We start from the raw sequence: 27786 nt of genomic DNA on the forward strand, positions 1-27786 counted from the left end.
TGCCCATCACACTGCCGGTGGGTCAGACACCCAGGCCTACGACGGGCACAGAGTTTTCTTTTTCTTTATTTGTCTACATTCAGCTTAATTCAGATGTACTGCCTGAATGATCCAGACATACAAAAAAACCCCACTCTTTCCCACTGGTTTTTAAAATAAAATCTTCACTTATAAAACTGAAACACTAAAGCATTAAAATACAGAAAGCTCGTTTAACTCACTTCACAAAAGCATTAACAGATGATGTATCCCTTCTGTAGCTATTTAAAGACAAACTGAGTTAACACTAACACCAATTGTAAATAGACAGAGGGATACGTAACTGCAAGAACTCAAAAAACTCTACTCGGACAAAGTTGTGATGGCAACTAACAAACCACTGAAGACATGGAAGTCCCAAACACGGCTAAATATGGGTCACAGGACGGGTCACAGCAGTGACCAGCTGCACCTCACAACACAGCAACGTGGACAGGCTGGGGCGGAGGGGGCCTGGAGGCCAGCTGACATGTTAACTGTGATGCATAAAACTGAATCTTACAACGAGGGGTAAGTGCAGAAGGTACAAATCTTCACCCCTCGGGGGGGCTTTATCTATACTGGTAGTTCATGCTGTGATCTGCATTTCTGCCGTAGCCGCCCTGTGAGGACTGGTAGGAGCTGGGAGGGCCGCTGTAATTCTGGCCGGACCCCGGGGAGTTGTAGTTTGATTGTGACGAGTAGCCTCCTAGGGAAGAGAGGAGTGGGGTTAGAGGGGAGCAGCACGGGGCTCGCCCTGCCATCACAGCTCAGGACCAAGGCCAGCACCCGAGCCGTGCTGTGTCTGCTCATGAGACCGCCGCAGGGGAGCAGGACGGGCACGGCCTCTCGCTCAGGGCCTTTCCTGGGTCATCAGGGCTGGCGGTCACCGACACCCTGTGAGGTGGAACCACCGGACCCTGGTTCGTAAGCGGTGGGGATCTGTCCTGTACAGACAGCGGCAGCGGGAGCTGTCTCTGGGGGCCGCCCGAGCACAAGGCTGAGCCTGAAGCCCCGGAACCAGAGGCCACACAGCAGGCTGTCTGGGCCTCGGTGTTGTGAGCATTTTCCATACAGGCGCCATCATTTTAAGACCAAGGCAACATCTGGACGTCTGGCTTCTGAAAAGCCGAGAAGCTGGAGGTATGCCTGAGCCCATGTGCCCGCGTCTCCCTCTTCCTGTTCTCATCCCACGTGGAAGCCAGACGGCAGGTGCCACCGCAGCCCTGCCTACGCCACCCGCCTGTCCACGCCAGGCGATGCCCCTCATCACCGGACCCCCCCCCGTACTGTGCCACCTGCCGATCCAGGCCCACCTTGTTTGCCTTGGTATGAGGAGCCGCCCCCAGAGCCACCGCCGTAGCCCCCGTGTGACCCTGGGTTGTAGGACGACCCGCCTGAGCCGTAGCTGTTCCCGCCGCTCCGGCCTCCACTACCACTGTAGTCTGGGGGAGAGAAGACAGCGTGGTTAAGGGCCCTTGGCAAAGACACGGCTGGGGTGGTCTGGAATCCTCGTGCTATGGCCCTGGAAGTGGCAGGTTGGGACCACGGGCCTTTACAAATCTCCCTGTCCCATCTGCTTTCATCTGGCACACGTCCATTCGGCTGAGGACTGCCAGGGGCCCGGCTGCAGCCCTGCAAGGTCATCGTGCCCTGGGTCAGCCCACTCACCAAGCTCGGACGCCCAGCTGCATCCTGCCTTCCCACCTACTCCTCCAACCCAAGCTTCCCAGCAGTTCAGGAACCACACGGCAGCTTCCTCTCCTCCCACCCAGCTGCCACCAGACACCCAGTGTCCCCTGGCCCCCACACACAGAGAGCACGGCTTCTTTAAAGTCCCTGGCCCGCCTGCGGACCAGTGTCCCATCACAGAAAACAAGCGCCCACCTACGCTTTCCTAGCTCGGCCACCAGCTCAGCTGCAGCCTGCTGGGTGTGGGCATGAGGGGGAGGGAGAGGCGGGGCAGAGAATTGACTCGGGCTCTTTGGGGGCTGGAGGCAAGGCTGTCCCCAGGCCCATCCCCAGAGCTCCCCGCAGAGCAGCCGGCCCCGACTCACAGACTCCACCCTTGTGCCCTAGCCTCAACGCACAGGCTTCCTTGGCACAGGGGCCTCCGCTAGACCCGCCTTCGGAGACCACCAGAGGAAGGGAACGGCGAGGATCTGGGCCAAGGGCACTCTGCCTCCACGATTTCCCTAAAGCCCGCCCAGCAGCCAGCACCACCCGGCTTCCTTCCAGTCCCTGAGCAAGAGGCCAGGGCAAAGGCCGACTTCCGACACTCCACGGCGTGCGCCGCGGGCCCGGACCCCGGCCAGGCCTCGGGGCCCTGGAAGCCAACTCACTGAATTTGCTCTCGTAGCTGTAGTCTGATCCGCCCCCGCCCCCGGGGGAGCTGTAGGAGTTTGAGTAGGAGGAGTAGTTGCCTTGTCCATGGTTATAGCCCTTCTGCTTGCCCTGCGGGGGGCCATAGTTGCCGTACTGGCCCTGGCTGTATGACTGCTGCTGGCCTTGGTGGGACTGGTAGCCCGAGCCGTAGGAGGGCTTCTGCTGGCCCCCGTGCGGCTGCTTCTTTCCGGCGTGTTTCGGGGGCACCGGTGAGCTGTAGTTGTCGCCTTGGTAGTAGGAGCTGTAGCCGGAGGAGCCACCACCGCCCCCGCCGCCGCCACCACCGGCATTCCCAGAATGCCCTCCGTTGCTGTAGAACTGACCTAAACAGGAAGGCAGCGGGTCAGGCGGAGGATGGGGGGAGACGGGGGAGGGCAAAGACAGGGAACGTGGCAGCTGTGGGTCCTGAAGGCTGACCCACAAGCCCCGCTGCCCGGGGCCAGGGCAGAGGGCCAGAGGCAGGAGAGCGAGGAGCAGTGGCTCGGGTCCTTAAAGCAGCCGGGTTTGGGCTGGTCCAGCCTTCAGCGCCACTCCCCCATCAGCTGACGACAACAATGGATCTTTGCCAAGCAGCCGCAGGACAGCGCGCCAACAGCAGCTTTTGCAGCGGATGTCAACATTACAATGAGATGAGCTCCGAGCGCGAGATGACATTCATGACTAGCTGTTACCCAGATGTCCCCGACGGTGACAGGGAAAGCAAAGCCCCAGAGAAGCAGCCGGCCACCCCCACCGCCCCCCTGCTGTGCTGGGAAGAGGCTCTGCAGTCAAAGGCCTGGGGAACCCCAAGGGATGCTCTTTAACAAGGCCCCAGAAACTGGTATCACTCCTGGACGAACAACTGGTCTGATGTGGCTCTTGGAGAAGTAAATGGAGAGTTAGTCAAATGACCTGGGGGCGTCTCCCTGGTGTGACTGGCGCAAACGTAGGACTTAAGGAGTGATTCTCATGGGGAGGCTCGCTAAAAAGTTGGGATCCGAACATCCAGGCCAGGCCTCCAGTTACAGCCGCAGATGGCCCCCCAGAGGGCCCCTCTTGGTTCCCAGCACAGCTGCCAGGGGCAGGCGGACCGAGCGTGGATTGACAAGCGTGCAGGGAGGCCGCCACATTCTCAGACCCTGAAGCTGAGAATGTCACAGTAAGACCCTCCTCTGGTCCTCCGTGTAGATCCCATCCCACAAGACAGGTACGTCCACACCCTGCCCCCACCAGACACTCAGGTGGGCCGATGGGGGATGGGTCAGCGAAGGTGAGGTGGGAGGAAGGGGAGGCCAGGCCGTGTGGGTGGCTCTCAAGCCCAGCAGAGCAATCCCCAGCGCTCACACGGGGCCAGTGGGGCTCCTGGCTGGCGGAGCAGGTAGGTGGGCCTGTGGGCACGCCTTCGCCGGTTGGTGTTGCCTCAGTCTACAGACGGCCTGGAGCTACCCCGCTGAGCCCAGGGTGACTGGGAGGGGGAGGGGACACTCCCACACAGCCAACCTTCCTTCCCATATTTAGCACCAAGGGTTCCCCCGCCTTTTGGGTAGAGTTAATTTGGGAGTCATCCCATGCCTCCCACCCGCTGCAGATGTGCACCCCCACACTGCTAAGTCTTGGGTTGCTGGAACAATAATTTGGATAAAACTGATCTGTGACATCAGTTTATTTTCTTCAGGTGGCCTCCTCCACCCCTCCACCCGCCCCCATCACAAAGCCAAAAACACCAAGGAGAAGGGCATGGTCCACAATGCAAGAGAGCAAACATGCGAAGGCCTGGCAAGGAGGCTGGAGGATAGGAGGTCCTCTTCAGACCCCCTCTCAGAACCCCGCCACCTCAGCTGCCCCACGGCCTAAACTGAGCCCCTCAGCGCCCCTCCTCAAGCACAGGAATGAATGAAGACGCCAAGTACTGAGGACTTGTTACTTTAACATGTATTGATTAAAAAAAAATAAAGAGAAGGAGAAGTTTTCAACGTCATTTCAGGATAACTATTTCCTGGTATAAAAAGACATTATTCTCAAACAATAACTTTCTAAAAAAAAAAAAAAAATACATCATGCAAAGTTTTAAAAAGTTTCACTGAATGTTTCAAACCTCTGGGAACAAATTATATAGTAACCGTTTTGACCACTTTTTGCCTGAAAAAACGCAAAATCTTGCAAGTCAACGCAAAGGCAGGCTTTGCTGCAAAGGACTGCTGACCAGAGCTGAACCGTGCTCTTTCCAAAAGGGACTGCCACTGGGAAACGGGGGTCTCGGTGAAGAACGCTATTGCCTCCGTGTGCCTCTGCGTACAGGGAGAAGTCAGAAACTCCAGCCTGCACCCAAAGGTGAGAGGGCAGAAGTTTCCAGACCTTCTGGAATCCATCATGGCTGCATACCCAGCAGCACTGGGTCCTCACGGGGAGAACTGGGCTGCGTATTAAGTCTTTCTGCTTAATTATTTTAAAGCCCCATTAAAACAAACAAACTCTAGAATTCCATGCATTTGCAGCTGTTGATTAGGACTTGCAAAATTCCACGTTCTCTCTCCCTTGAAGCCTGTCTGTTTCCTGCACTAATAATGGAAGCACAGTTTTGATACCTTTGAGAGTTCACCTCTAACTAAACCAGCCACAAAATACCACACCCCCAAACAAGAACCCACCAGAGCATTTACAAAAGGCGGGAGAGGTTAACTTAGCACAATGTACAATTCCCAATGTTCCCAACGTTTTACAAGCTTATTTAAAAAAAAAAAAAGAAGAAGAAAAAAAAAGCCAGTTGCTCTGGATTCAGATGTGATAAAATCATTTTCATTACTGTCAAAGGCATCAACCAGATGTGGGAATTTGTTAAAAGGTTAAAAATTCATACAAAACCTGCTGTAAATTAAGACAAAGGTAGATTAAAATGCATCATTATCTGTCTCTTAAATAAAGTAATGCTTTCCATAAAAAGCAAAGGTGGGCTTTTGCCTTGATGCTGACCAGCGCTGGCTCTAGAATTCTGTGCAATTCTGCACAAAAATGCATTCTCTGAAAATTGTTTTCCACTTATTGTGAACTTCAATATGACCAAGTTCAAAGGCAAATCACGATAAAAACTGCCATTGTCTTAAATTCTGCAGGCTAAGAGTTTCAGACAAGCTGCGGTGACAAGCCACGGTTGAGAAACCCAGTGAAGCACAGGGGCACAGCACGGACACTTTGGGTTTTGGAGTTCGAGAAAATTGGAGTAAAAAGTTGATTTTGTGTGCAATACTTTTAGATGCTCTAGGAAGACCCAAAATCATGATAGCCGTAGCAGTCTGTGAAAAAGTCACCTACAAAAGGGGGAGACAGAGCAGAGAAAAAAAATTAGAATTCTTTTGAAAAATGGCACAGAGCGCCACATTTGAAATTCATGTTTTAGATTTCTCTGCTCCTGTAACCCCCCAATGAAGGCTCCTTCTCAAGACAAGAGCTGCGCACTGTCAGGAAAAGCATCATCAGAGGACTGGTGCTTCGCATGGCTTACAGCAGAGAAATTTAAAATTCTGACTCTTAAGAAAATTTCAAGTCACACAATTATGTGTGTTAACATTTAAAGAACAAATTACACTTTTGCAGGACGGGGCTGGAGGATCGTCTGCCCTAACCCCTGAGAAGAGGTGCGTGCCACTCCTAAATCTCAGGGAGGCTGCTGCTGCTGGGCCGCCCTGCTCTAACTCAGGTGTGGCAGCTAAACTGTAGCTTCTCCCCAACCTCAGACAAAGAGAAACACACACTTACTGTAGCCTGCTGTCGCCGAGTTGCCTCCATACCCATAGCTGCCATATCCCGCGCCTGGAAGGAACACACACAGGGTTACAGGGCTGGAAGGTGAGTCTGCCCTGCCCCTGCTCTCCCGCCGTCTCGGCCTGACCCCAGGGGCCCCGCACGCTCCAGGGAGCAAGCAGGGTCCACGGGCCAACACAAGGCAAGGGTCCTCACCAGCGTTCATGTAGCCTCCATGGTTGGCGCCACCAAATCCTCTCCCTCTCCCTCGACCTCGGATGTTTCCTCCTCTTCCCCGCCCTCGAAGGTTCGGGGGCGGGGGCACTTCATTGTGCATGGGGCCTCCCATGCCAAACCCAGGGTTATGTGGCTGCAGGGGAGAGAACAGAGATGAGGGGCGTTCATCTCGCACTCCAACCACAGGAGAACTCGAGCTAAGGCCAGAGACGGCCGGGCCAACTGCTTACCTTAGCAGCAAATTTCGGTCCACCTCTGACGGGGACGGGGGCTCTCTTCTTCTTGTTGGCTTCCAGGGCGAGAGGGGCATCAGGGAATAGCTTTTCTAGTGCGGCAAGAGCGGCATATGCTTTTGCCACCTTTTTGTTTGAGCCAGCACCCTGAAACTTCTGTCCGTCCACCTCGACCTAGGAAGAACAGACGCATGGTCAGCGTGGCCCGGTGCCTCCCCCTGGGGCAGGAGTGCTCTCCTGCGGAGCCGGCTGCTCACCTCCATGACGAAGCGCTTGTCATGGCTGCCCCCGGTCTCGGAGATGAGCTCATACTTGAGGCCACGCCTCTTTTCGTTAAGTTCCATAACAGGGTTCTTGCCATGCTTGGTCAGGATCGGCCCCTGCTGTTTTACGTTCTCAGGGAAAACAGAAAAGAAAACCAAAAAACTCAGCTAAGGGTCTTCCGGCATGTGGAGGAGGGCAGCTGCCCCCCAAACATGAGAGAGGCCCCTCCACTCCATTTTCCCTGCTGTCCCGCACCACCCTCGCCTCCCAGCCTCTGGAAGTCATCTGAGGGCCTCCCAGCCAGGACTGCCTCCACCCGCACCCTCTCTCTGGGGCATGGCCGGCCTTTGACCGAGGGCCATCCCACTGCAGCCCTGGGCGCTGGGTCAGCATCAGCAGGGCCCTCTTGGTGGTGGCTCAAAGGCTCACACCCAGTCCCCGTGCAGGCCCCTAGACTGGAAGCTACTCTTTGGGGGGAGGAGGGGGCGTGAGTAACAAGAACCAGTAACCACGCTGGCTCACAGGACACAGAGCTGCCGGCCCCCACCATGTGCTCACCTCGGCGGTGGAATCTGAGGGGAAGGCAGCACTGGGGGTCGAAGAGGCTTCCACCACAGGCGGAGGGGCCACCACGGCCGGCTTTGCTTCCGTTTCCTCAGCGGAATCCTCCCCCTTGCTGGAGTCTCTGCCTTCTGCGCCGGTAGGCAGGCCCATGTCCTGTAACACCTGCAGGAGGGACACCCGCAAGGCTCCCCAGTTAAGGAGGGGGACTTAGCACCAGGGTCATCTACAAAGATCTCCGCCCTTTCCCCAGGATCCTGAATCAGAGGCTCCTAGGGTGGCAGCCAGCAACTGGAGGCTGTCTCCCCCATCCCCCGAAACCCTGCTGCCCAGCTACATTTGGGGACTCTGCCTGTCAACCACAATGATGAAGCCATTCTTCCATGTGTGACTTGGCAGACACTTAAACATCTCAACTCAGTGTTCACACACCCTCCCTAAGCCTTGAGTTGTCCTCGCTGAGGGTTTCGATAGCCTCGGACAGCTCCACAGGAGCCCAAAATGCAGAAGTGCTTTGCTGTGCAGAGAACAAGCACTGGGTGCCCGACCCTGCCCATGTTTACCTTCACGGCCACGTGCAGCTTGGCCGTCTTCTTGGATGGTCCGGAGGCCTCGAATGAGCTGCCGTCCACCTCCACAGACATGGTAAAGATGGGGGCGTGCACCGGGCCGGTCTGGGAAACCAGCTTATACTGCAGGCCTGGCTTCAGCTGGTTGAGTCTCATGAGGGCGTTCATAGCTTGAGGGGGCTCTGCCTTCTCCTCTACAGAGAGAGAACCCCAACACTGTTCTGGACCGTCAGTCAGCACTCCCCGGACGACCTCCTGCCGCATGGCCTGGTGGCCTGGGAGCCCACGCTGGCCAAGGCCTCACCCACACTGCTCCCAGCGTGGCCACCCCACTTGCGTTCCAGACCCCCACAACAAGCAGTCATTTAACAACGGGCTGCGATATCCTGTCTGAGAAAATTAAGGCAAAAGCAAGCATCTCACCACTTTGGGATGACTCTTAATTGAGCCAGAGGAAAGACACACTAAGGACTAGAAACCAATGCTAGTACCTTTCTTCTGAATCTTCTTCTTCTTTTTGCTGGGAGACTTTTCCTCCCCATCTTCTTCCATCGGGCGCTTCATGGGCGTAATGGCATACGTGGTGCTGGGGGGGATTTGAACTGAAGGAAGAGATCACAAGAGAAAAGGCTGAGAATCCCTCCTGTGCTCCTGCCAGCAGCCCACGCGGACACCACCAGCCTGGGGCTGGGCCCCTGCGGCGTGCTTACCTGTGTAGTCCACTGGGTTTTCATTCTTTGGTTTCTTGGGCATCTTAGAAGGCAGAGGATCCATACCCAGAACTTTATGGAGCTGGCCGAACGCAGCGAGTCGCAGGGCATGCTGGAGGAGGGGAAGAGGACCTGACTCAGCCGCCCTGTGCTCCCCGCCAGGGACTGTGCGCTCACTAACGCCTTTTGGAAGGGGTGGGAGCTGAGGGGGTTGCTAACGGTTTCCCCTACAACAGCAAGGGGTCCCCCAACAGCCAGGGGAGGGCCTGACTGCCAGGGCCCAACCTTGCTGTGGGGGAAGGCCAGCCTGTGATCACCCCCCTTGAGAGGAATACAGGAGACCCCAACCTGGGGACTGGTTGCCACACGGAGCCACGTGGTGGGCCTGCAAGGGAAGGACCCTGGAGCAGTGCACACTGCAAATAACATCTCCCCACTGAGCTCGGTGTCCAAAAATAGCACTCGAGCAGGCTGAGGGGACAGGCGACAACCACGCGTGGCGCCAAGGGAAAGAAGCAGCCCAGGTTGGGGCGCCCTGTATCAGGCACAATCCCTTCACCTTCGGTCCCCAACCTGAGCCTATGAGTCCAGCGGCTACCCTGAGAATACCCAGTAACGGAACTGGAAGCCAGCGATTACAGCCTGGGTAAGGGCTCACGGTGGCAATGGCGAAGACTATACCTGCGCACTCTGTGTGATATCTTCCCGTTGCTGTCTGTCTAGATGCCCAATAGCATCAGTGGCTTCTTTTTCACAAGGGTCATAAATGCCAGAACCATCTGAAGGCAGGAAACAAGGAAGATATGCAGAGGATTATCTTTTAGCATCTTGGAAGAGTTGTGCTGCCTGAGGGAACCAGGTGCGTTACCCCCCACGCCCCATCCACACCCAGCTCTGGAAAACACGCTGAGCTCGGTGACCCACTCGGCGTCCAGCCCATGAGATAAATAATCCACGTGTCTCAGAGCAAGGAGCTCGCGTGGGAGTGGGTCACCACTGCCCCGGATCCGCCCTGAGTCACAGCTGCGGAGCCGGCACAGGGCTGGATATGATGGTGCAAGAGGGTAGTCACATGCTTCAGCCCTAGGGGGACACGGGGCTGCTGCTGCCCTAACCCAGTCGGGGGACCCACCAGGAAGCGGCCTCAGGGCCTCAATCCCTGTCCTTTCCCTGCAACTTGCAAAGCACAAGGCCCCAACCTGGCATCACGATCCCCGACGCCAGGCACTCCAGCACTCTCCGCAGGGCCTCGCCGGCACCCATTGGTCTGTTGGCCGTGCCGATGGACTTCTCACAGAGAAGCTCAAGGGGCTGAAAGGCAAGAGGGACAGTTAGCTCCAGTGTCCAGGAGGTGGTCAGCCGACACTGAGGAGCTGTCACTATGTGTGTGTGTGTTTTTTGGGGGGAGGGGTGTCAAAGCCCTCCAAGTTCACAAGTTGAGGCTAAACTGAAATCAGGACAACTACAGCCTGGCTTGGTGACTTTTCCTTAAAGGGACAAACAGTAAATCTGTCAGACTATGTGAGCCAAGAGGCCAAGCTGAGGCGGTTATGTAGGTACTTATATTTATCATGTAGCCGCTTAAAAATATAAAAACCCTATAACTACGGGCGGAGATAGGCAGCTGGCCAGATTTGGCCTATGGGCCCCACTTTGCTGACCCCTGTCCAAGAACAGCTACAAAAATTCTTCGTGGAGAACAGTGTCACAGTAAACGTGCTACCTGGCCGGCCCCCTCCCTAGGCTGAGCTTGTGTCCACCATTGGGGGGGTGGGCAGAATGGGGATGGCCGTCCTGTTCTAGCTCTCATCCCCCACCCAGGGAGTGGCACAAAGTAGCTGCTCAATAAATGGTTAGTACAGGGATCCATCGGCCACACCCCAGAGGGCCCCTCCAGCCCAGTTATCGCAACATATTCCTGGGATATGGGAGAACATCTCTGCATATCTGACCCTCAAGTGGCCATAGCTACAAGGTGCCTTACCCATCCTCTGAGAGGACCCCAGGTGGGCACGCGGGTACACAGGTCCCTCAGGACCCGGATGACAATGACACACGACTTCAGCCCGTTGGCTCTGGCCTAGAGAACAAAGCACAGGCTCTTTATACCAAGGAACCTCCCTTAAACACAAGGCAAACATGAAAAACACAAGTCTCAGGGTGCTACTTTGTCAAGGGTAAATGGTGAACGTTCAAGACCATCAAGTGTGTGGTCAGCAGCGGTTTCACCATGTGGATGAGAACAGGTTACTCTTGGCACAAAGCAGCAGCAGCCCACCTACTCAGTCACAAGCCTCCTCTGGGGACGTCAAATTTGTCTATGCGCGCTCCGTTAGCAACCGCACGCCTGCAGGTGCTAAGCTCGGCACGGCGATCTTCAACGTTACCGAAACTTTATGGTGCAAGTTAGCCAAGTTAAAACTTAGGAATTCTCTACCAAAAGACAAATAGAAGAACAAAATGCAAACCTGGAACCACTTGGCGTGTCGGAGGGACGCCAAGGCAGCAAGGCATTTCTGCCTGTCCAGAACGTCCGGGGGATCGTTGACTGATAGCGTTTCTATTCATGGATGGAATAAGAAGACAAGGTACAGTTTGACCAAGGGGTTTCTGTCAGGTGGAAAGGGGATGTGGCAGCTTCCTAAAGGGCAGCTGAGGCTCCCAGAATCTCAAGTCATCTCCACCCTAGACCAGGGAAGGAGAAGCTAGAGTGCATTTAACTCTGCCCTGAGGAGATCGTAAAAATTGGAGGCCCCTCCAAAAAAAACAAAAACAAGAACAAAAGTGGGAAGTTACTCTAAAAGGAATCATCCCATGGGGGAGGGGGACAGATAGGTGGATCCTATCTTCTAATAGACAATTACCTTGCTTCCTCCCCATGATCTCCCGATAAATTAGCTAGGCTAAAAATTTCAATAGCAAAAAAACCCAAAAAACAAAAAGAAAAAAAAAAAAAACCAATAAAAACAAAAACAAAACAAAACCCCCCAAAAAACAAAAACAAAAGCACCAAAATAGGTGGGGGGGGGAGTGGAAATGAACTCCCTCTCTGCTTCCCACAACGGCCATCCCCTGAGGCATCTGCGGCAAAGGGGGACCACCTCCGCCCACCAGGCGGGACTGCCCTAGCCCCAGCCCTTGACAGAGAGAGTCCTGTTGGTCAAAGGTCCAGAGTCCCTAAATCGATAATTGGAATCAGGTATCAGAACCAAAGGTAATCAAAGAATAGCAACAAGGGCGCAAGGTGTGAGCCTCTGCTGCAGCAGAACTGGAGAGCTGTCACTGCCGCCACCCGGGTGTCAGGGGTTTGGATAAGGCCTGCGACCGTCACCTCCGCTCACCTCCGCTCTGCGGCGTGCGCGCCGATAAAAACCATCCTCCAGAAGAGACACAGGAGGGGCCCTTGGTGGCCTTTGAATTACGAAAGTATTATGAGCCTCTGAGGTTTTGGTTTGCAAATCACACAACCGTTTACAACTTTATCCAAAACTCTGTACCAGCTCTTTGCATTTCAATCCCGGCAGCTGATAAAAGCGGCCCCTGGAAGAGGCCAAGCGAGGCCAAGCGAGGCAGCCCTCGGTTCTGCTGCGACACAAGCTGTTTGCACGACTCCAACGTGATGTTCATGCAGAAACCATCTGGTAGTCTTCCAGAATTTAAAAGCCATAAAATCACCAGGGACACACTTTTCCAAGGCCAGAGAACGCTCAACAGAAAAACCAAGTTTAACACTGATGAGAACACTCAAGGATTCAGATAAACAAAAAATGGTGCAATCCTCTATGAAAAGTGCTACTCACTTTTAGTGCAACCGTTTTGTCAAACTCCCAAGTACTGAAACTGCACGGGAGATGTGATCTCAGAGTCTACAGGTGGTCAAAGCTACACCGACAGCCTTTTACCAAAGCAGGCTAAAACTGAATAGCACATTTGCCTGGCGAGGGAACACCAAGTTTCCACAGTCCTGCTGGCCTTTCTCAGCCTCCCTACCTCCGGCTAATACTTTCTCCATTTCTTCTCTGACAACAGGGGATGTCAGGTGGATGGTCAGGGACAATGGAGGCTCTTTTGTGTTTTTTATCACAATCGCAGCATCGTCAACAGATTGGAGTATTTCGTACTTGTCTTCTGTGACCGCCTACAAAAGAGAATGCAACTTTCAAACACACTTCCTCCTCAAGGCAGGCAATCAACAGCTGTCTCACTGGTTACCACAGCACACATCAGCTTCTTGCAGGGTGACGGGACAGCAGCTCCTTCATCTAGGGGATCAGGACCTCCCTTCTGCCCACCAGGTCTTTGGCCATTTTCTGGATACTCCAGAGTGGAGGTCTCTAACTGCACAGAGAAGGCATTTTTCATGGGGAGCTTTACAATGCGATGGGTAACACTTCAGGGGCTGGGAGAAGGAGACAAGAGTGTGAATCCTCATTCTGTCGCCTGGTAGTTGGGTAACTCTGGGCAAGTCACTTCATCTCATTCAGATGCTGGTTTCTAATGTATAAAATGGACTTCTTGACAAGACCTAAACCACCAGGCTGCAGGAGGCTTACACAGACACCACGTGCAAATACAACCCCCAGCTGAGCAGAATCCACCACTGGTGTTTCCCTCCTGGGGTGAGCAGCCATCAATGTGGAAAGAAACAGTGTAGTAAGGTAATCTGTATCATATGATGCACACACAGAAAAGCATGTGGTTGCTGCAAACGCATGTTTCTACAAAAGGATGTTCACCTGGCTTCTGTTTTCTCCTTTATACCAGTTTATATGTGCCTTAATGAAGAAAATTCAAACTCTTACAGGTTTCGTTAGGGAAAACATAAAGGAAATACCACATTGAGGGGAAGACAAATGCACAATGAAAGATCTAAACTGGGGTTGTTCTCCACCTAAGCACTAGGGACCCTCTGGGCTGCTGGGCCAGCCTCTGGGCTGCGGGGCCAGCGTCTGCCTTGCGGGACACTGAGCAGCCATCTCCGGCCCCCACCGAGCGGAGATCAGCAGCACCTCACTCCCCCCCGCCCCCGTGACAACCAAAACTGTCTCCAACTCGCCAAATGTCCTCTGTGGGGGGCAAAATCGCCCCAGTCAAAAACCACTAATCTGAATCAATAAAAACACACTTTATTTGTATCTTTCTTTAAAGACTTTTTACAAAAGATGTCTTTCCTTTAGAAACATTTACAACAACGTAATTTTCATCAACAAATATACTTTTGATAGACATGGATTAAAATTAACATAAAATTACCACCAAAACAGAAGAGTTTAGTGCTTCATTCACCTGAAATACAGCTCTCCAGAAGTATCTACTGAACTGCATTAGCTCCACATTTCAATTCTGACCTCTATCTACCCTAAATCCCAAATTATCACTTACATGTGGAAAAAAAAATCCATGTTTACATATGAAAATGAACAGTGCCTTTCCCTAAGGAATGTGGTTTCTTAGTTTTGTTTCGTTACTTTATTCTTCTGCTGCTACTGTTGCTAAATTGAGGGTGAGTGTGTCCCAAGGATGCAGCATACGGTGGGGACGCATGGAGGTCCTAAAACCCCAGGACTCACAACCAGGGATCCTGGGATCAACCACTCAGCTCCTTGCGCCCTAGTCACATCTCCTAAAATACTTGGACGATAAAATCCTATCTCCAAGGGTCGTTGTGAGAAGAAAATGATACACATATAAACAGCACACCTGGCCTAGGGTGTGGTGTAGTCAATTCTCAAGAAATATCAGAGACTATTACTTATGCAACACTTTTGTAATGAAATAAATAAGCTGGTTTTTAAAAAGTTCTTATGTCCAGTTTTGGATCAGGGAGGAAGAGTTAATCATTATACCTTCTATCGGCCCATCCACCCCACTGAGAGTGGATTCAGAGCTCTAGCCCAGTGCAGCCCCGAACAGTGCAGCCCACCACATGGTAGGCACCGAGCCTTTCCCGGCTGACAGAGTGTCTGGGCCCATCTCGGTCAATCAGGCACCAGGACCTTAGCAGCCCTGCGGCATCCTGCCCATCACCTACGGATAAGGCATGCGCAAGCACGTGCAAGGGCGGGTTTGTAGTGTGCCTCCTAGTGCACAGCACAAACCGGCCTCTCTTCCTGTCCCGCCATCCTCAACAAGCATGACCTGACCCCGCCCCGTGGAGGCAGTCACACTCACAGCGAGCTGGATGGCGAGGTTGTCAGCCACCTTGTCCAGGAGGGCGGTAGTGGGCTTCTCCTTACATAGCAGCACCAGCTCTAAATCCAAGTCCCCCTTGAGCAGCAGGCCCTTTGCCACGAGGCCAACGCGCATCACACCCCGCAGGGTTCTGGTCATGTGCTCCGTCTTCTGCTCCCTGAGGGACACACCAAAGTACGCTCAGTGAGGGATTCCGTGCAGCCAGAACCCAGAGGCCCTGGAAAGGCTGGAGTTTCTTAGAAAAGAAGATGCTCACTCCCATGCTGGCCAGACTCTCTAGGAAGGATCCCCACCCTCCCAAAACCTCAAACGTACCCAGCCCCTTCTTTGGTCTCATCCTCTGGGGGCACATCCACATTCTCGGACTCCGCGTGCTCGCTGCTGCCTTTCTCCTGTTCGTCTATCCAGTCAGACACAGCTTTGAGAGCCCTCTCTGTGTGAGACACCATGTTCTGGACTGCCTCCAGTTCCTCTTGGGTTGGATAAACAGAAGAGTGCTTTGCCATCACGTGGCGATCGTCATTCACAAAAATTCGCATTGGACGCTGGAAATGCGAACACTCAGTTGAAAACCTTGCAGAGACATCGAGCAACCCTCCACTCATCTTTCAAGCTGCCCAACTCAGAATTATGCCTTATCATTTGTGTCAAAGTAGGCCCCCTACACGACCACTACTGAAGGTCTGAGAAGCAGGACAACCAGAGGGAACAGCTGTTCATTCTCAAGGCAGTTGAGAGAAAGGGGGCACACTCAACTTCATATGTGTGTCTGTATGTATATACGTGTGAACTCTTAACACTATGTAGTAGTATTTTATAATTCAAGAAGTCTAATGAAAAAACATGAGGATCAAATGCCTTGGGGAAATGCTACATCTCTAAATACGAATAAAGAAATAAGTAAGATAAAAAAAACTTACCATTTTTACTTCTTTTGCTGTAGTGTCTGGAAATCAAATGTTTGCTTATCTTTTCAAATTGTAACAGATTTCCTTGGTGTTATCAATACTTCAACTATCTATAAGATCAGAAAATCTTTTTAGTTTCAAGTATTTCATAGATGGATGAATTTTAGCAGCCAGATACTGAATAGGACAAAAGACAGTGGTGCAGCCACGTGAAGGGGCCCCGGTAACACAGCAGGGCACATCTTTATTTCCAAGTAACCACTGCTAAGCTGAGGTACAAACAACTAATTACAAAATCCCCTAAAAATGAAAACAGCTGGTTTCAGAAGCCAACTCTGACTTCCCACTCTTTCTACTTCATCTTCTTTCATCTTTTTTTCATGCAAAGTATGCCAGTTTTTACAAATATAAAAAAAAAAATAAAAAATCAATGAGCCTCCAATAAAAGGTAACAATACAAATGTTCAACAAACTCTTGGTGTTTGGACAAGGAAAAGAGACAGAAGGAGCTCTGGTCTTTGAGGGTAATGAAAAAAATGGAAGGAAAGCATGAGACAGGAGCTTCTATAAACCAGAAGGAAAGAACCTTCTGAAACATCAGGTGGATGTGACCACAGCACCACGTGGCCACACCTGTGGGTTCCATTTTGGAGAGGCCGACAGAACTCAAGTGCGCAACAGAAGTCTTCAGGGCGGGCGCCTGGGTGGCTCAGTTGGTTAAGCAACTGCCTTCGGCTCAGGTCATGATCCTGGAGTCCCAGGATCGAGTCCCGCATCGGGCTCCCTGGTTGGCGGGAAGCCTGCTTCTCCCTCTGACCCTCCCCCCTCTCATGCTCGCTCTCTCTCATTCTCTCTCTCAAATAAATAAAATCTTTAAAAAAAAAAAAAAGAAGAAGTCTTCAGGGCAAGCACAGCTGTAATTACCATCTTGGGCTCTAAATAACATGCTGACTACAACCTACTCAATTCCCACTCTGCAAACAGTCTGGTCCACACTGAAATCTTCCAAATGAGTAAACAACAACAAAAAATCCATCACGGTAATACACAACAGATGAATCCACCCATCCCATCCAACCACACAGCCCCTTTGATCTTGGTCAGTTACCAGCCAGGGCAACAGGCCCCACCTGGAAAGGCACACACTTCAAGGACAAACTTGGACATGACGGGCCAAAACAAGAATTTCCCACAATGCTTCAGGACTACCTAACAAACTAATTGCAAATTTCTAAGTTTCAAAGTAGAACTATAAAACTGAAAGGTGGAATGAGAGGTGAAAATCCTGCAGAACTACGCACAAGCAGGGGTCAAGACTATGCCTGGTGGGGTGGGGAGAAGAGTGGAGGCCAATCTCTGGACTCAGCTGTTCACGGTACCCCTGATGAACAACTCGGTCACCACCAAGTGGGAGCTTCAGCACATACCTGGGCTTGAAACCCTGCCTGCCCAGCCACTAGCCATGTGGCCCTTAAGTTTCCTTGCAGCTTCCTTCTACACCTGTGACATTGATGCGGCACCCCCCTACCTTGGCAAGAGGAGTGAAAATTAAACAAGTCAACTTACAGAAAGCATGCAGCACAAACCCCATGGACCCTTCATAATGGAACCAACTTCTACCAACAAGATCTCCATTTGCCAGGTTGCCCTGGGGGCTAAGCAATGAGTGACAAAGTGCATCCTCTATGAAGAAGTTCCCATTCATTCAGTTAGGAACACAGGATATCAAGATTGTATTCAAAAAGAATGCTTTACCTGTTAGGTATGTATTTAAGATAAATTTATGGTTGAAAGTACACGCCTGGTGTTTGCTCTAAAACACTCCAGGGAGGCAGGCAGTGGAGATGGGGACAAAGATAAAACAGGATGGCGAAGTGCTTACAGCTGTTGAAGCTGGGAGACAGGTATGTTGGGATTCACTTGTGATGTCTGAAAACTGCCAATCCAGTTTTTTCTTTAATTGCAGAACAGACTTATGTACTCCTAACTAAAGTGCAGCCACCACAGGTCATCTAAAAATTTAACCAACGCTCAGATACCCAGTTCTAAGCCAAGAAGCAGACTCTGAGAAATCCCAACCTACTGGTGATATGGCCATGTTAAACAGCCCCCACTCCTGGCCGCATCTATGCTGGAACCTCATCAATCTGATAAAGAAGGCTGATGTTTAAAAACCGTGTTTAGGGGCGTGTGGGTAGCTCAGTCGTTAAGCGTCTGCCTTCGGCTCAGGTCATGATTGCAGAGTCCTGGGATCGAGCCCCGCACTGGGCTCCCTGCTCAGCAGGAAGCCTGCTTCTACCTCTCCCACTCCCCCTGCTTGTGTTCCCTCTCTCGCTGTGTCTCTGTCAAATAAATAAAATCTTTAAAAAAATAAAAATAGTATTTATTTACTCAACACGTATTTAGCATATACCTCCTCCACACCAGGCCCCGGGGCTGGCTGCTGAGACGGTGACTGAGACGGTGACAGACATGTCAGACAAGGGCCTGGCCCCCATGGACCTGGCTGGCTGGCACAAGGTAGAGAAGAAACTCCTTCCTTCCAAGCCCAACAAGGCGCTAGGAGCCAGCGTTTCACCGTACACGTACCAGCTCTTCATACTACACTCCTCCTCTGCCACAAACATCAAATGCAGAGGCTTTAAAAACAACAGAGCTTAAACCAAGGTTTCAGAAGGCTAAGACCTTTTCATTCTGGATTTTACAGACCTGACATTGTCTAACTTTCTAAAAGGAGCTCTCCAAAGAAATGGTTGATTCGGCACCTCGCCCTGGGACTGTGTGAGCCCGGTCATTTGCAGATCAGAAAGCAAGGAAGCGCTCGGACACTAGTGCAAGTCCAAAGGACAAGGAGTTGACTTGTAAAGGCTCCCACCAGCTATATTTGCAGCAACGGAATACAAAAAACAAAACAAACATAAAATGCTGCCGTATGTATGAAGTTCTAGAAGAGCCACAAGTGCTCAGCAGTTGCCTTACACAGGTGATGGCAGGGACACCTGGGAGGGGTGCTTTCGGGGTGATGGTCACGGTCTCTATCTTGGCAGGGGTTGAGCATATGCAGTGGTCAAAACTAACTGAATGGTATACTCAAGATTTGTGCATTACTTAAAAAACAAACTATAAATAAATACTGGGTTCTAGTTAATATTTAGATACAAGACAGCAACTTTCTGCTACTTTGAAATGCATCATAAGAATAAAGTGGATTATAGGTCAGAGACATCCAGTAAATGCATGAATAAATAACTGTGGACTGAAGGATGACCAGAACAGACGGAGATGTGTGAGACAAAACCATAGTCAAAAACAAATAAACAACCATAGTCAAATGTCAATGGCAGAACCGAGGCTTTATCTACAGGTAGTTGTTCACTGTAAAATCATGTCACCTTCAGTGTATGTTTGAAAATTTTCGTAATAAAACATTATAAATATACAACCAAAATTGATTCAGCACATTAAATGTACATAAAAGCTTGAGTCCATAACGATACTTAATAAAAACCCCAAACCCTAATTTGCCAATACTGGAGGTGTCCGTATCCCAACTCCCTACTCTGAAAACGGTGAAGAGGGACTGAAGCCTGCCCACAGCTGAGGTGGGGCATCTCAACCAAGAATAAATGCCATCTGACAAAGAGAAACTGGGAGTAGAAAATCACTCTTCTACCAGTGGGTAAAAAGATACTGCGTCAGAAGAAATGAGCCCATCAAAAGTACCTCAAGGACACACACAAGCCTCCCAAATGCACCTGCTTTCAGCAACTGTCCTGCATGTAGGTTTCCATCTGCTGCCTTCACCCTTAAAACTCCGAACGTGGGTGTGCCTTGGCCGCCGCCAGCTGCAGCACCTGATCTTCCTCTGCTCCAAGAGGCAAGCCCCAGAAGGAACCCCTGAAGAGACTCACTGGGCTGTGGCTGGCCCTGACCACCACACCTGCCCCCCCATCTGTGGAACATTCACCCCCGGAGCCCTCCTCCTTTAGACCAGGCCTTGGTAGTGATGCCTCTTGATTCAGGGGCACAAAGTGAGTAAGAGCACGAATTACCTGAGCTAAAACAAATGCTGAAAAACTGGAGACAATGCTCCTTTGCAGGCCAGCAAATCTGGCCTCATTGTCTCTATGTGAACCCAGATCTGTCATCCAAGCCAGCTTTTCAGAAGCCAGCTGCTCTGGTCTTGAATACCAGGGGATCCATCTCATTAACAGACATAGGGGTCTTCTGCGCAAGCAGAAACCTCCTTTTCGAGATTTTTAGCAGAGAACACTGTTAGTGAGAAGTCCACAACACCCACCTACCTAGAGGCAACACTCCACTGGCCCCTGCCCTGCAACCACCATTATGATTAAAAAATGGGGCACAAGGAAGCCTGATTTTTACAAGTCCAGTTTCTCTGAAAGGAAACCGAAGCAAGGAATAGCTGGAGAGTGAAGAATCAGAATTTTAAACATGAACTTTGTGTGGCTGGCGATGTTCTAACAGGGATCAGGTTTCTTTCTTAAATCCAGCCCACTCACAGCATGCAGAGTTACAGAAGTTTAAACCACAAAACCTTTGCTTGCAGCGTGATGACCACATTTCTGACCTCTTGCTAATTAGAATGACATATGTGGCACTTGCTGTTAGAAAAAACACGCTCAAGTTAGCATGTGTGGATCAACAACCATTTATAGAATGAATGAACAGGTGTAGTGGCAACATCCTAACAGGTATGGCCCCACCTATCTTCCCGAGTAGATACCATGCCCCTTCCAGGACATTTCACGAAATCCTACCGCTATTCCAGCAACTCTGGGGAATAGTCCTGAAGCAGATGCTCATCTAAGAGACTGAAGGAATTAGGCTTTGAAATTTACAAGGATCCAAACCCCACTCCTGATTTCCCCATCTCTGGAGCTATCCTATCCTGGAGTGTGAAATGAAGCGATAGATACGTGCTACTCTTTAGTGACTCTACAAACTTGTACATTTTGACATCATCAAGGACACATGAAAAATAATTTTATTTTATTTTTTAAGATTTTATTTATTTATCTGATAGAAAGAGACACAGCGAGAGGGAACACAAGCAGGGGGAGTGGGAGAGGGAGAAGCAGACTTCCCGCTGAGCAGGGAGCCTAATGCGGGGCTCGATCCCAGGACCCTGGGATCATGACCTGAGCCGAAGGCAGACACTTAATGACTGAGCCACCCAGGCGCCCTTTTTTTTTTTTTTTAAAGATTTTATTTATTTGACAGAGAGAGACAGCGAGAGAAGGAACGCAAGCAGGGGGAGTGGGAGAGGGAGAAGCAGGCTTCCTGCAGAGCAGGGAACCCGATGCGGGGCTCAATCCCCAGGACCCTGGGATCATGACCTGAGCCGAAGGCAGACACTTCACAACTGAGCCACTCAGGCACTCCATGAAAAATAATTTTTAACAAAGTAATCCAGTCAGAAGATGCCAATCTAAAATGCCACTCGGAGAAATTTTAAAATCCAGCACAGATCTGAAGTCTAGTACAGTGGTTCCCAATTCTGTCTGCAACAGTATTTTTACTGGTTCACAGGGAGGTATAAAGTTAGGAATAAAGATTTTCACAAATATTTTCAATTTTAAAAAGCGTGTCTTTTCTCATGAAAAGATGGAGACTGGTTACACTAATTAATTAAAAAGATATTTTCCTTGACTAAATAAAAAGTTGACAAATACAGGTTTTTTCCCCCCAAAATGTTTCTGGAACTCCCCTGGTCTGTGAGACCCCGGACTCTAGGCCCACTAGTATTGTAGAGCATTCACGGGTCTTGGCAGACAAAAGCCCCAGGTTTGCGCCTACCAGGGCTCTCCAACCTAGCAGTTGTGAGACCTTCCAGCAAATTACCTACCTGTTCAGAGCTGGGTCAAACATGAGATGGAAAACACTAGCTATGCCGAAGAGTTGCAAATAGTAAGGATAAAAGATGACTTTGTGGTAAGATGTTTTATCAACCGTAAAATCTCAAATACACTATATTAAAGGAGGAATTTCAACAACTCTTGGATGAACCAACAGAAATGTTTTATTAAAGTCTGCCTGTGAGAGGACCTGACAGTAAAGTGTGTACCATGACTCCAAGTGGGAATTACCAAACCTCCTTTCCAACATCCTCTTCAAGCAGCAAGGGGACAAAGGAAGTAAGTTTAGGAAATCTTCCACACCTGGCTGGGGAGGGGGAACCCCCAAGGCAACCCTCCCATGTTGCATTTTTTTTTTTTTTTTAAGTAGGTTCCACATCCAGTGTGGAGCCCGATGTGGGACTTGAACTCACGACCCTGAGATCACGACCTGAGCAGAAATCAAGAGTCAGATGCTTAATCACCTGAGCCATCCAGGTGCCCCAGATTTTTTTTTTTTTTTTAACTTGGCATGCAATTTGTTTACTTCTTCCAAAAGCATCCCCCACCAACTGCCTGTTACCAAAAAAGAAAAAAACTCAAAGGATGTAATGTATGCGAATTCACAAACATGAATTATTTTAGTGGGTAAGGGTGGCACTTTTAGGTTTTTTAAATTTTTATTTTATTTAAATTAACATATAGCGTATTACTAGTCTCAGAGATAGAGTTCAGTGGTTCATCAGTTGCGTGTTAACACCCAGTGCTTAGTACATCATATGCCCTCATTAATGCCCAACACCCAGTTACCCCATCACCCCCCACCTCCCCAGGGTGGCCCTCTTTTAAATAAAACTTTTTATTCTGAAGTAACTGTAGCTTCACATGCAGCTGTAAGAAATAACAGAGATCACGTGTACTCTCTAACCAGTTTCCCCCAATGGTAACATCTTGCAAACTACATAGTACAGTATCATAACCACAACCCAGACATGGATACAGTCAGACACAGACCACTGCCAGCCCCACAAGGATCCCTCCTGTTGCACATGACTGGCCACACGCCCCTTCCACCACTCCCCATATGCCTAACCTAAGACCACTAATCCATTCACCATTCCTATAATTTTGGCACTCCAACAACGTTATATAAATGGAATTGCAGAGCATGCAATCTTTCAGTATTGGCTTGTTTCATGCAACATAACTGCCTCAATATTCATCCAAGTTTTGTATCAACAGCTTTCTCCTTTTGGTTGCTAAGTAGTATTCCACAGTATGGAGCCACCATTGTTTAACCATTCACCCGCTGAAGGACATATGCATGGCTTCCCATTCCTGGCTATCAAGAATAAAGCTACTATGAACATTTGTGTATAGATTTTTATGTAGACATAACCATACATTTCTTTGGGATAAATGCCCAAGAGTGAAATTGCTAGGTCATATGGTGGTTGCCTGTTTAGTTTTGTAAGAAACTGCCAGTGTTTTTCCAGAGCCAAGATTTTAAAACACAAACTCAAGTTAACTTCACCAAAATCAACTCCATTCACCTTCTCTCCACTCCTGTCAACTCATACATCTGCTCTGTGCTGCTGTGGTCACTGGTGAGCCCTCTCCAGGCAGCCATTATTCCTTCCTGCATGGATTCTGCACAGGTCACCCACAGGACAAATGTTTATTAAGGGCTGTTATGAGCCATGGGGCTGGGATGGTTTTTTTCACATTGCTGACATTTGGACTGCTTTTCTGAATTATGAATACACAACAACCTGCAAAAAAAACCTAAATGTACCATGGAGAAGCAAATCTAACTTGCAACATTTTATTCTTTAAACACACACAGACTCAGATAAAAAAAGCAGTCAAAAGGAAGCAACAGAAAAGCAAGTGGCCCGGAAGATTATCCCAGTTAAGACTGAGCTTGAACCACAATCCTAATGAACATAATAAGAAGGATGGCCGTTTGGAACATTCAAGAAAATTACAATGGATCTCAAACTGCCAATAGCATCACTTCTCACTAATCACCTAAGATTATAAAAATAATTTGGAGCAAATTTACATACTCTTATAAAAGGATGCATACTCAGTTTTGTAACTAAATGATCCTTACTGATCATATATGGCACACAAGAAAATAGCCTGTGGGGCGCCTGGGTGGCTCAGTTGGTTAAGCGACTGCCTTCAGCTCAGGTCATGATCCCAGGGTCCTGGGATCGAGTCCCGCATCGGGCTCCCTGCTCTGCGGGGAGCCTGCTTCTCCCTCTCCCATTCCCCCTGCTTGTGTTCCCTCTCTCACTGTGTCTCTCTCTGTCAAATAAATAAATAAAATCTTTAAAAAAAAAAAAAAAAAAAATAGCCTGTGGACAATAATCTCATTTTCTTGTTAAAACTAGTGGCTAAAGGGGCACCTGGGTGGCTCAGTCGTTAAGTGTCTGCCTTCAGCTCAGGTCATGATCCTGGGGTCCTGGGATTGAGCCCCGCACTGGGCTCCCTGCTCGGCGGGAAGCCTGCTTCTCTCTCTCCCACTCCCCCTGCTTGTGTCCCCTCTCTTGCTGTGTCTCTCTTGTCGAAAAAAATAAAATCTTAAAAAAAAAAAAAAAACAACAACTAGTGGCTACATTTTCAATTTCTTCATCCCCTAAACATTTAATAAAAAAAACCCTTAAATTTCGGGGCACCTGGGTGGCTCAGTTGTTGAGCGTCTGCCTTCGGCTCAGGTCATGATCCCAGGGTCCTGGGATCGAGTCCCGCATCGGGCTCCCTGCTCCGCGGGAGGCCTGCTTCTCCCTCTCCCACTCCCCCTGCTTGTGTTCCCTCTCTCGCTGTGTCTCTGTGAAATAAATAAATAAAATCTTTAAAAAAAAACAAAAACAAAAACTTAAATTTCAACTGGACATCGCTTTCTCGAAACATGTGAAAATAGATGTTAAAAGTCACTTCTAAATTTCCAATCACAATTTATAATGGGATCACTTATAAAGTGCAACCTTGGGGAAATATCACAGGGATTTAACAGAGAATAAAATGGCAAGAAACAATTTTTAAAAGTCAGTACACTGACAAGGCTCCCTAACAAACACCTGTCCACCCGGTTTTCGATGTTATTTCTGTAATGCTGTTAGCACCACAAAAAGCACTGACTTACCCTAACTAGCAGAGAGGGAAGCTAGTTGTTTCAGACAAAACTCAGAAGTGCTGCAGCAGGAATCTGAAGGAATCTCATCCCTTCAGGGCCCCCAACACGCTTCACTGTGTGTAGACTCCTGTCAAACCACTATCTGCCTTTAAGTTCAAACCCTTTCACTGGAAACAGAAATCAAATCTTTTTCTCCCAGGACTCGGCTAAGATAAAAAGCATCCAATACATATGGCCTAGAAAATCCTAATTCCCATGTTCAATCAAAGCAGTATTCAGATAAAATGTCACCGCTTTGTGAGACATACATGCATTTCATACTAGACAGTGACATGTACAGTTCAAAACTGCACAAGGCTGATCAACTTACTGACAAAATGTAACAGGAGGACAAATCCAAGGAGGTATAAACCCAAGTTTCCTGGGGAAGGTAATTATTCCTCTGAGTCATAAAAGATTAAATCAGGAGGAACTGGGGAGGAGGTGAGAGAGGTAAATAAGAGGGAGCTGATCCAACCCAAAGAAAACTTTTTTTCTTTTTTAAAGATTTTATTTATTTGAGAGAGAGACAGCACAAGCAAGAGAGCACAAGCAGGTGGAGCAGCAGACGGAGAGGGGGGAGAAGCAGAGGGAGAGGGAGAAGCAGAGGGAGAGGGAGAAGCAGGCTCCCCTCCCGGCAGGGAGCTGGACACCAGGCTTGGTCCCAGGGTCCCAGGATCATGATCTGAGCCGAAGGCAGACACCCAACTGACTGAGCCACCCAGGCACTCCCCCCAAAAAAACTTATAAAGCCCTTTTCCAGAAGAACATTTCCAAGCCCCACATCTTGCTACAGACAGACAAGCCTACTGCTTACTCAAAAAGAAGAGGCTTATAGACTTAGAGAAAGCTCTTTCCTCATCACTGACTCCTCCTGTTCTTACCTGGAGAACTTAAGCAGAGGAGCATGAAAATGAGCACCAAGTAAGTGACATCAAAATATTAGCAGCCGCTCTTGACAATGTAGTTTTTTGACAGGAAGAATTTAAGAAAACTAAGAAACAGCCTTAGATTCCTCACTCTCCATAATATGGGCCTCAAAACAAAACAAAAACAAAAACAAAAAACCCTCTAAAATATACTAGAAGAAGCTAAAGAAAGGAATTTTTGCCTACAGGCACTAGACAAGTTCAATCAGGAAAAAACAAACAAAAACTGCAAGCAATTAGGTACCACTCCACTCCAAAGAGTGTGTGATTCCCAGGCTTGCCCAAGCTCTAGGAGAGTAGGGAAGCTCTGATACACCCGCACTCAGTGCTGGCAAGGCCAAGCCTGGCAGTAACTGCCAGCCTCCAATCAACTCCAAACACTAGGGCCTGCAGAGATTCCATTCACAAATTCCGGGGTCCGGGATCTGCTCACATGGCGAACAGCAGCTCAGGGAGAAAGACCCCAGGACCAGGGACAATAGCACCTGCCAGTACCCAGTTGGCCTGTTTTTCCCTTTTCCAGCTGCTACTGAGTTTCTCGTTCCCACACTTCATTCACAGTCTGACTGGCTGCTGTTACCTACATCCCACGAGACCACACACAAAGCATCACACACAAAGCATAGTGGCAGCAATGTGAGCAATCCGCGGAGATTCCCAACCACAACTATCTGAGATTAAAAAAAAAAGAGTCTGAAGCCCTAAATTTGAGTCCCAACTCTGGGTGGCACCTTAGGTTTTCCTGTGGAACCCAAATATGCCACCAGGCCACTCACTTTAAAGAGGAGATAATCCCAAGCAATCAGAAAAAGATTCAGAATCACTGAAATACCTAAGTCCAGAAAAAGAAGCCTTCTCAGGGAAACTGGCACTCCCTTACTGATCCATCATGTCCCGTGAGCAGAATCCCAAGCAACGGGTCAATCAATTTTGGAAATACTGAGAAGAGATGGCTTATCTTCCCCAGTTCTGAACTGGGGGAGAGCGTGCTGATCACTGTACAACCCAGATAATTCATCCAGGCGCAGGATTCACTGGGGCAGAACTTCAACTCAGTCACTCAACTACTTGAGAAAATAAGGTAGAAAACCGTTTTAAGCTCTCATGTATGGGTCACAATCTTGCAAGTTTCAGCGTACCCAAATATCGCACCAGATCACCATTTTGAGGAAGGATGCAAATCCTAAGCAATCTGGAGAAAATTCATCATCAATGAAACACCTGAACTAAAGAAAGGGAAAGCTTAAACCCTCCGCCAAATATGGGTCCTGACCTGGGGGAGGCCTGGGCGACTACAGATTTGGGAACCCCATGCACCGATAAAGGCCTCCTGTGCAATCAGCGTGGGAACGGGGTTTCAGGGAGGAGGTCCGCGTCTCCACGCCATGTAAGGACAAAGGCGGCGACATTTCCCGCCTCGGGAACCTGGGACTCTCCTGGAACCGGGACGGGACTGGGACAAAGACTAGAAAGGAACGAGGAGGGGGGTCGCCCCTGCCGCTCCGGCCAGGATGCTACCGGCCAAGGGGGGTGTGTGCTCCCGGCACGTGCGCGCGTGCGCGCGGGGCGCCGCAACAGACAAAGCCGGGCCCGGGGGACTCGGCGGCCGGGGGCCCGGTGCGCGCGCACCCCCCGCGCGAGGCGCCGCCGCCGGCCGAGGGGCCGCGAGGGGGGGCGGATGCGCGCGCACCGGGCCCTCGCCGCCGCCGCCGCCATTTTGTTTCCTCGGCACAATGGGGGAGAGTAACGGCCGAGCGCGGGAGCGAGACTGGGGAGGGAGGAATGAACCAGGAGCTGGGGCGAGGGAACCGGGCGTAGGCGGGGAGCGCGGGGCGCCTGAGGCCTTGTCACCGCGACCCCTCAGCCTGGCCCGCGCTGAGTGGGAGGACTGGCGGGGGGAGGGGCAGAGGCGGGAGCGGGCCCGGCCGCCGCCACATTGACGCTTACCTTGTCGGCGTTCCCTTCCCCGACCGCAACCGCCGCCGCCGCCCTCCTGCCACAGCCCGCCGGGGTCTCCCCCCAAA

General features: G+C 50.2%; 1 protein-coding gene across 4 annotated transcripts; it reads right to left on the bottom strand.

The window, feature by feature from the left end:
• ILF3 (interleukin enhancer binding factor 3) lies at positions 1-27786 on the bottom strand. 4 transcript variants are annotated; one of them, XM_044914812.1, is made up of 20 exons: positions 27710-27786; positions 15807-15904; positions 15202-15431; positions 14866-15043; positions 12685-12832; positions 11163-11254; positions 10679-10774; positions 9894-10005; positions 9376-9473; positions 8695-8806; positions 8476-8586; positions 7979-8178; positions 7413-7580; positions 6848-6973; positions 6588-6764; positions 6337-6490; positions 6136-6189; positions 2361-2726; positions 1335-1463; positions 1-727 (listed from the first exon to the last, which is right to left on the bottom strand). In XM_044914812.1, the coding sequence occupies exons 2-20, from the start codon at positions 15807-15809 to the stop codon at positions 591-593; spliced, it is 2691 nt and encodes an 896-aa protein (XP_044770747.1). In that variant the 5' UTR covers positions 15810-15904; positions 27710-27786; the 3' UTR covers positions 1-590. The 4 variants fall into 4 exon arrangements, with proteins under 4 accessions (XP_044770747.1, XP_044770727.1, XP_044770788.1 ...); XM_044914792.1 differs by having other exon boundaries at positions 6848-6985; XM_044914853.1 differs by lacking the exons at positions 1-727; positions 1335-1463; positions 2361-2726 and adding an exon at positions 5103-5687.

The sequence above is a fragment of the Neomonachus schauinslandi genome, chromosome 1 (genome assembly GCF_002201575.2).
Source record: "Neomonachus schauinslandi chromosome 1, ASM220157v2, whole genome shotgun sequence".
In the NCBI taxonomy this organism is placed as follows: domain Eukaryota; kingdom Metazoa; phylum Chordata; class Mammalia; order Carnivora; family Phocidae; genus Neomonachus; species Neomonachus schauinslandi.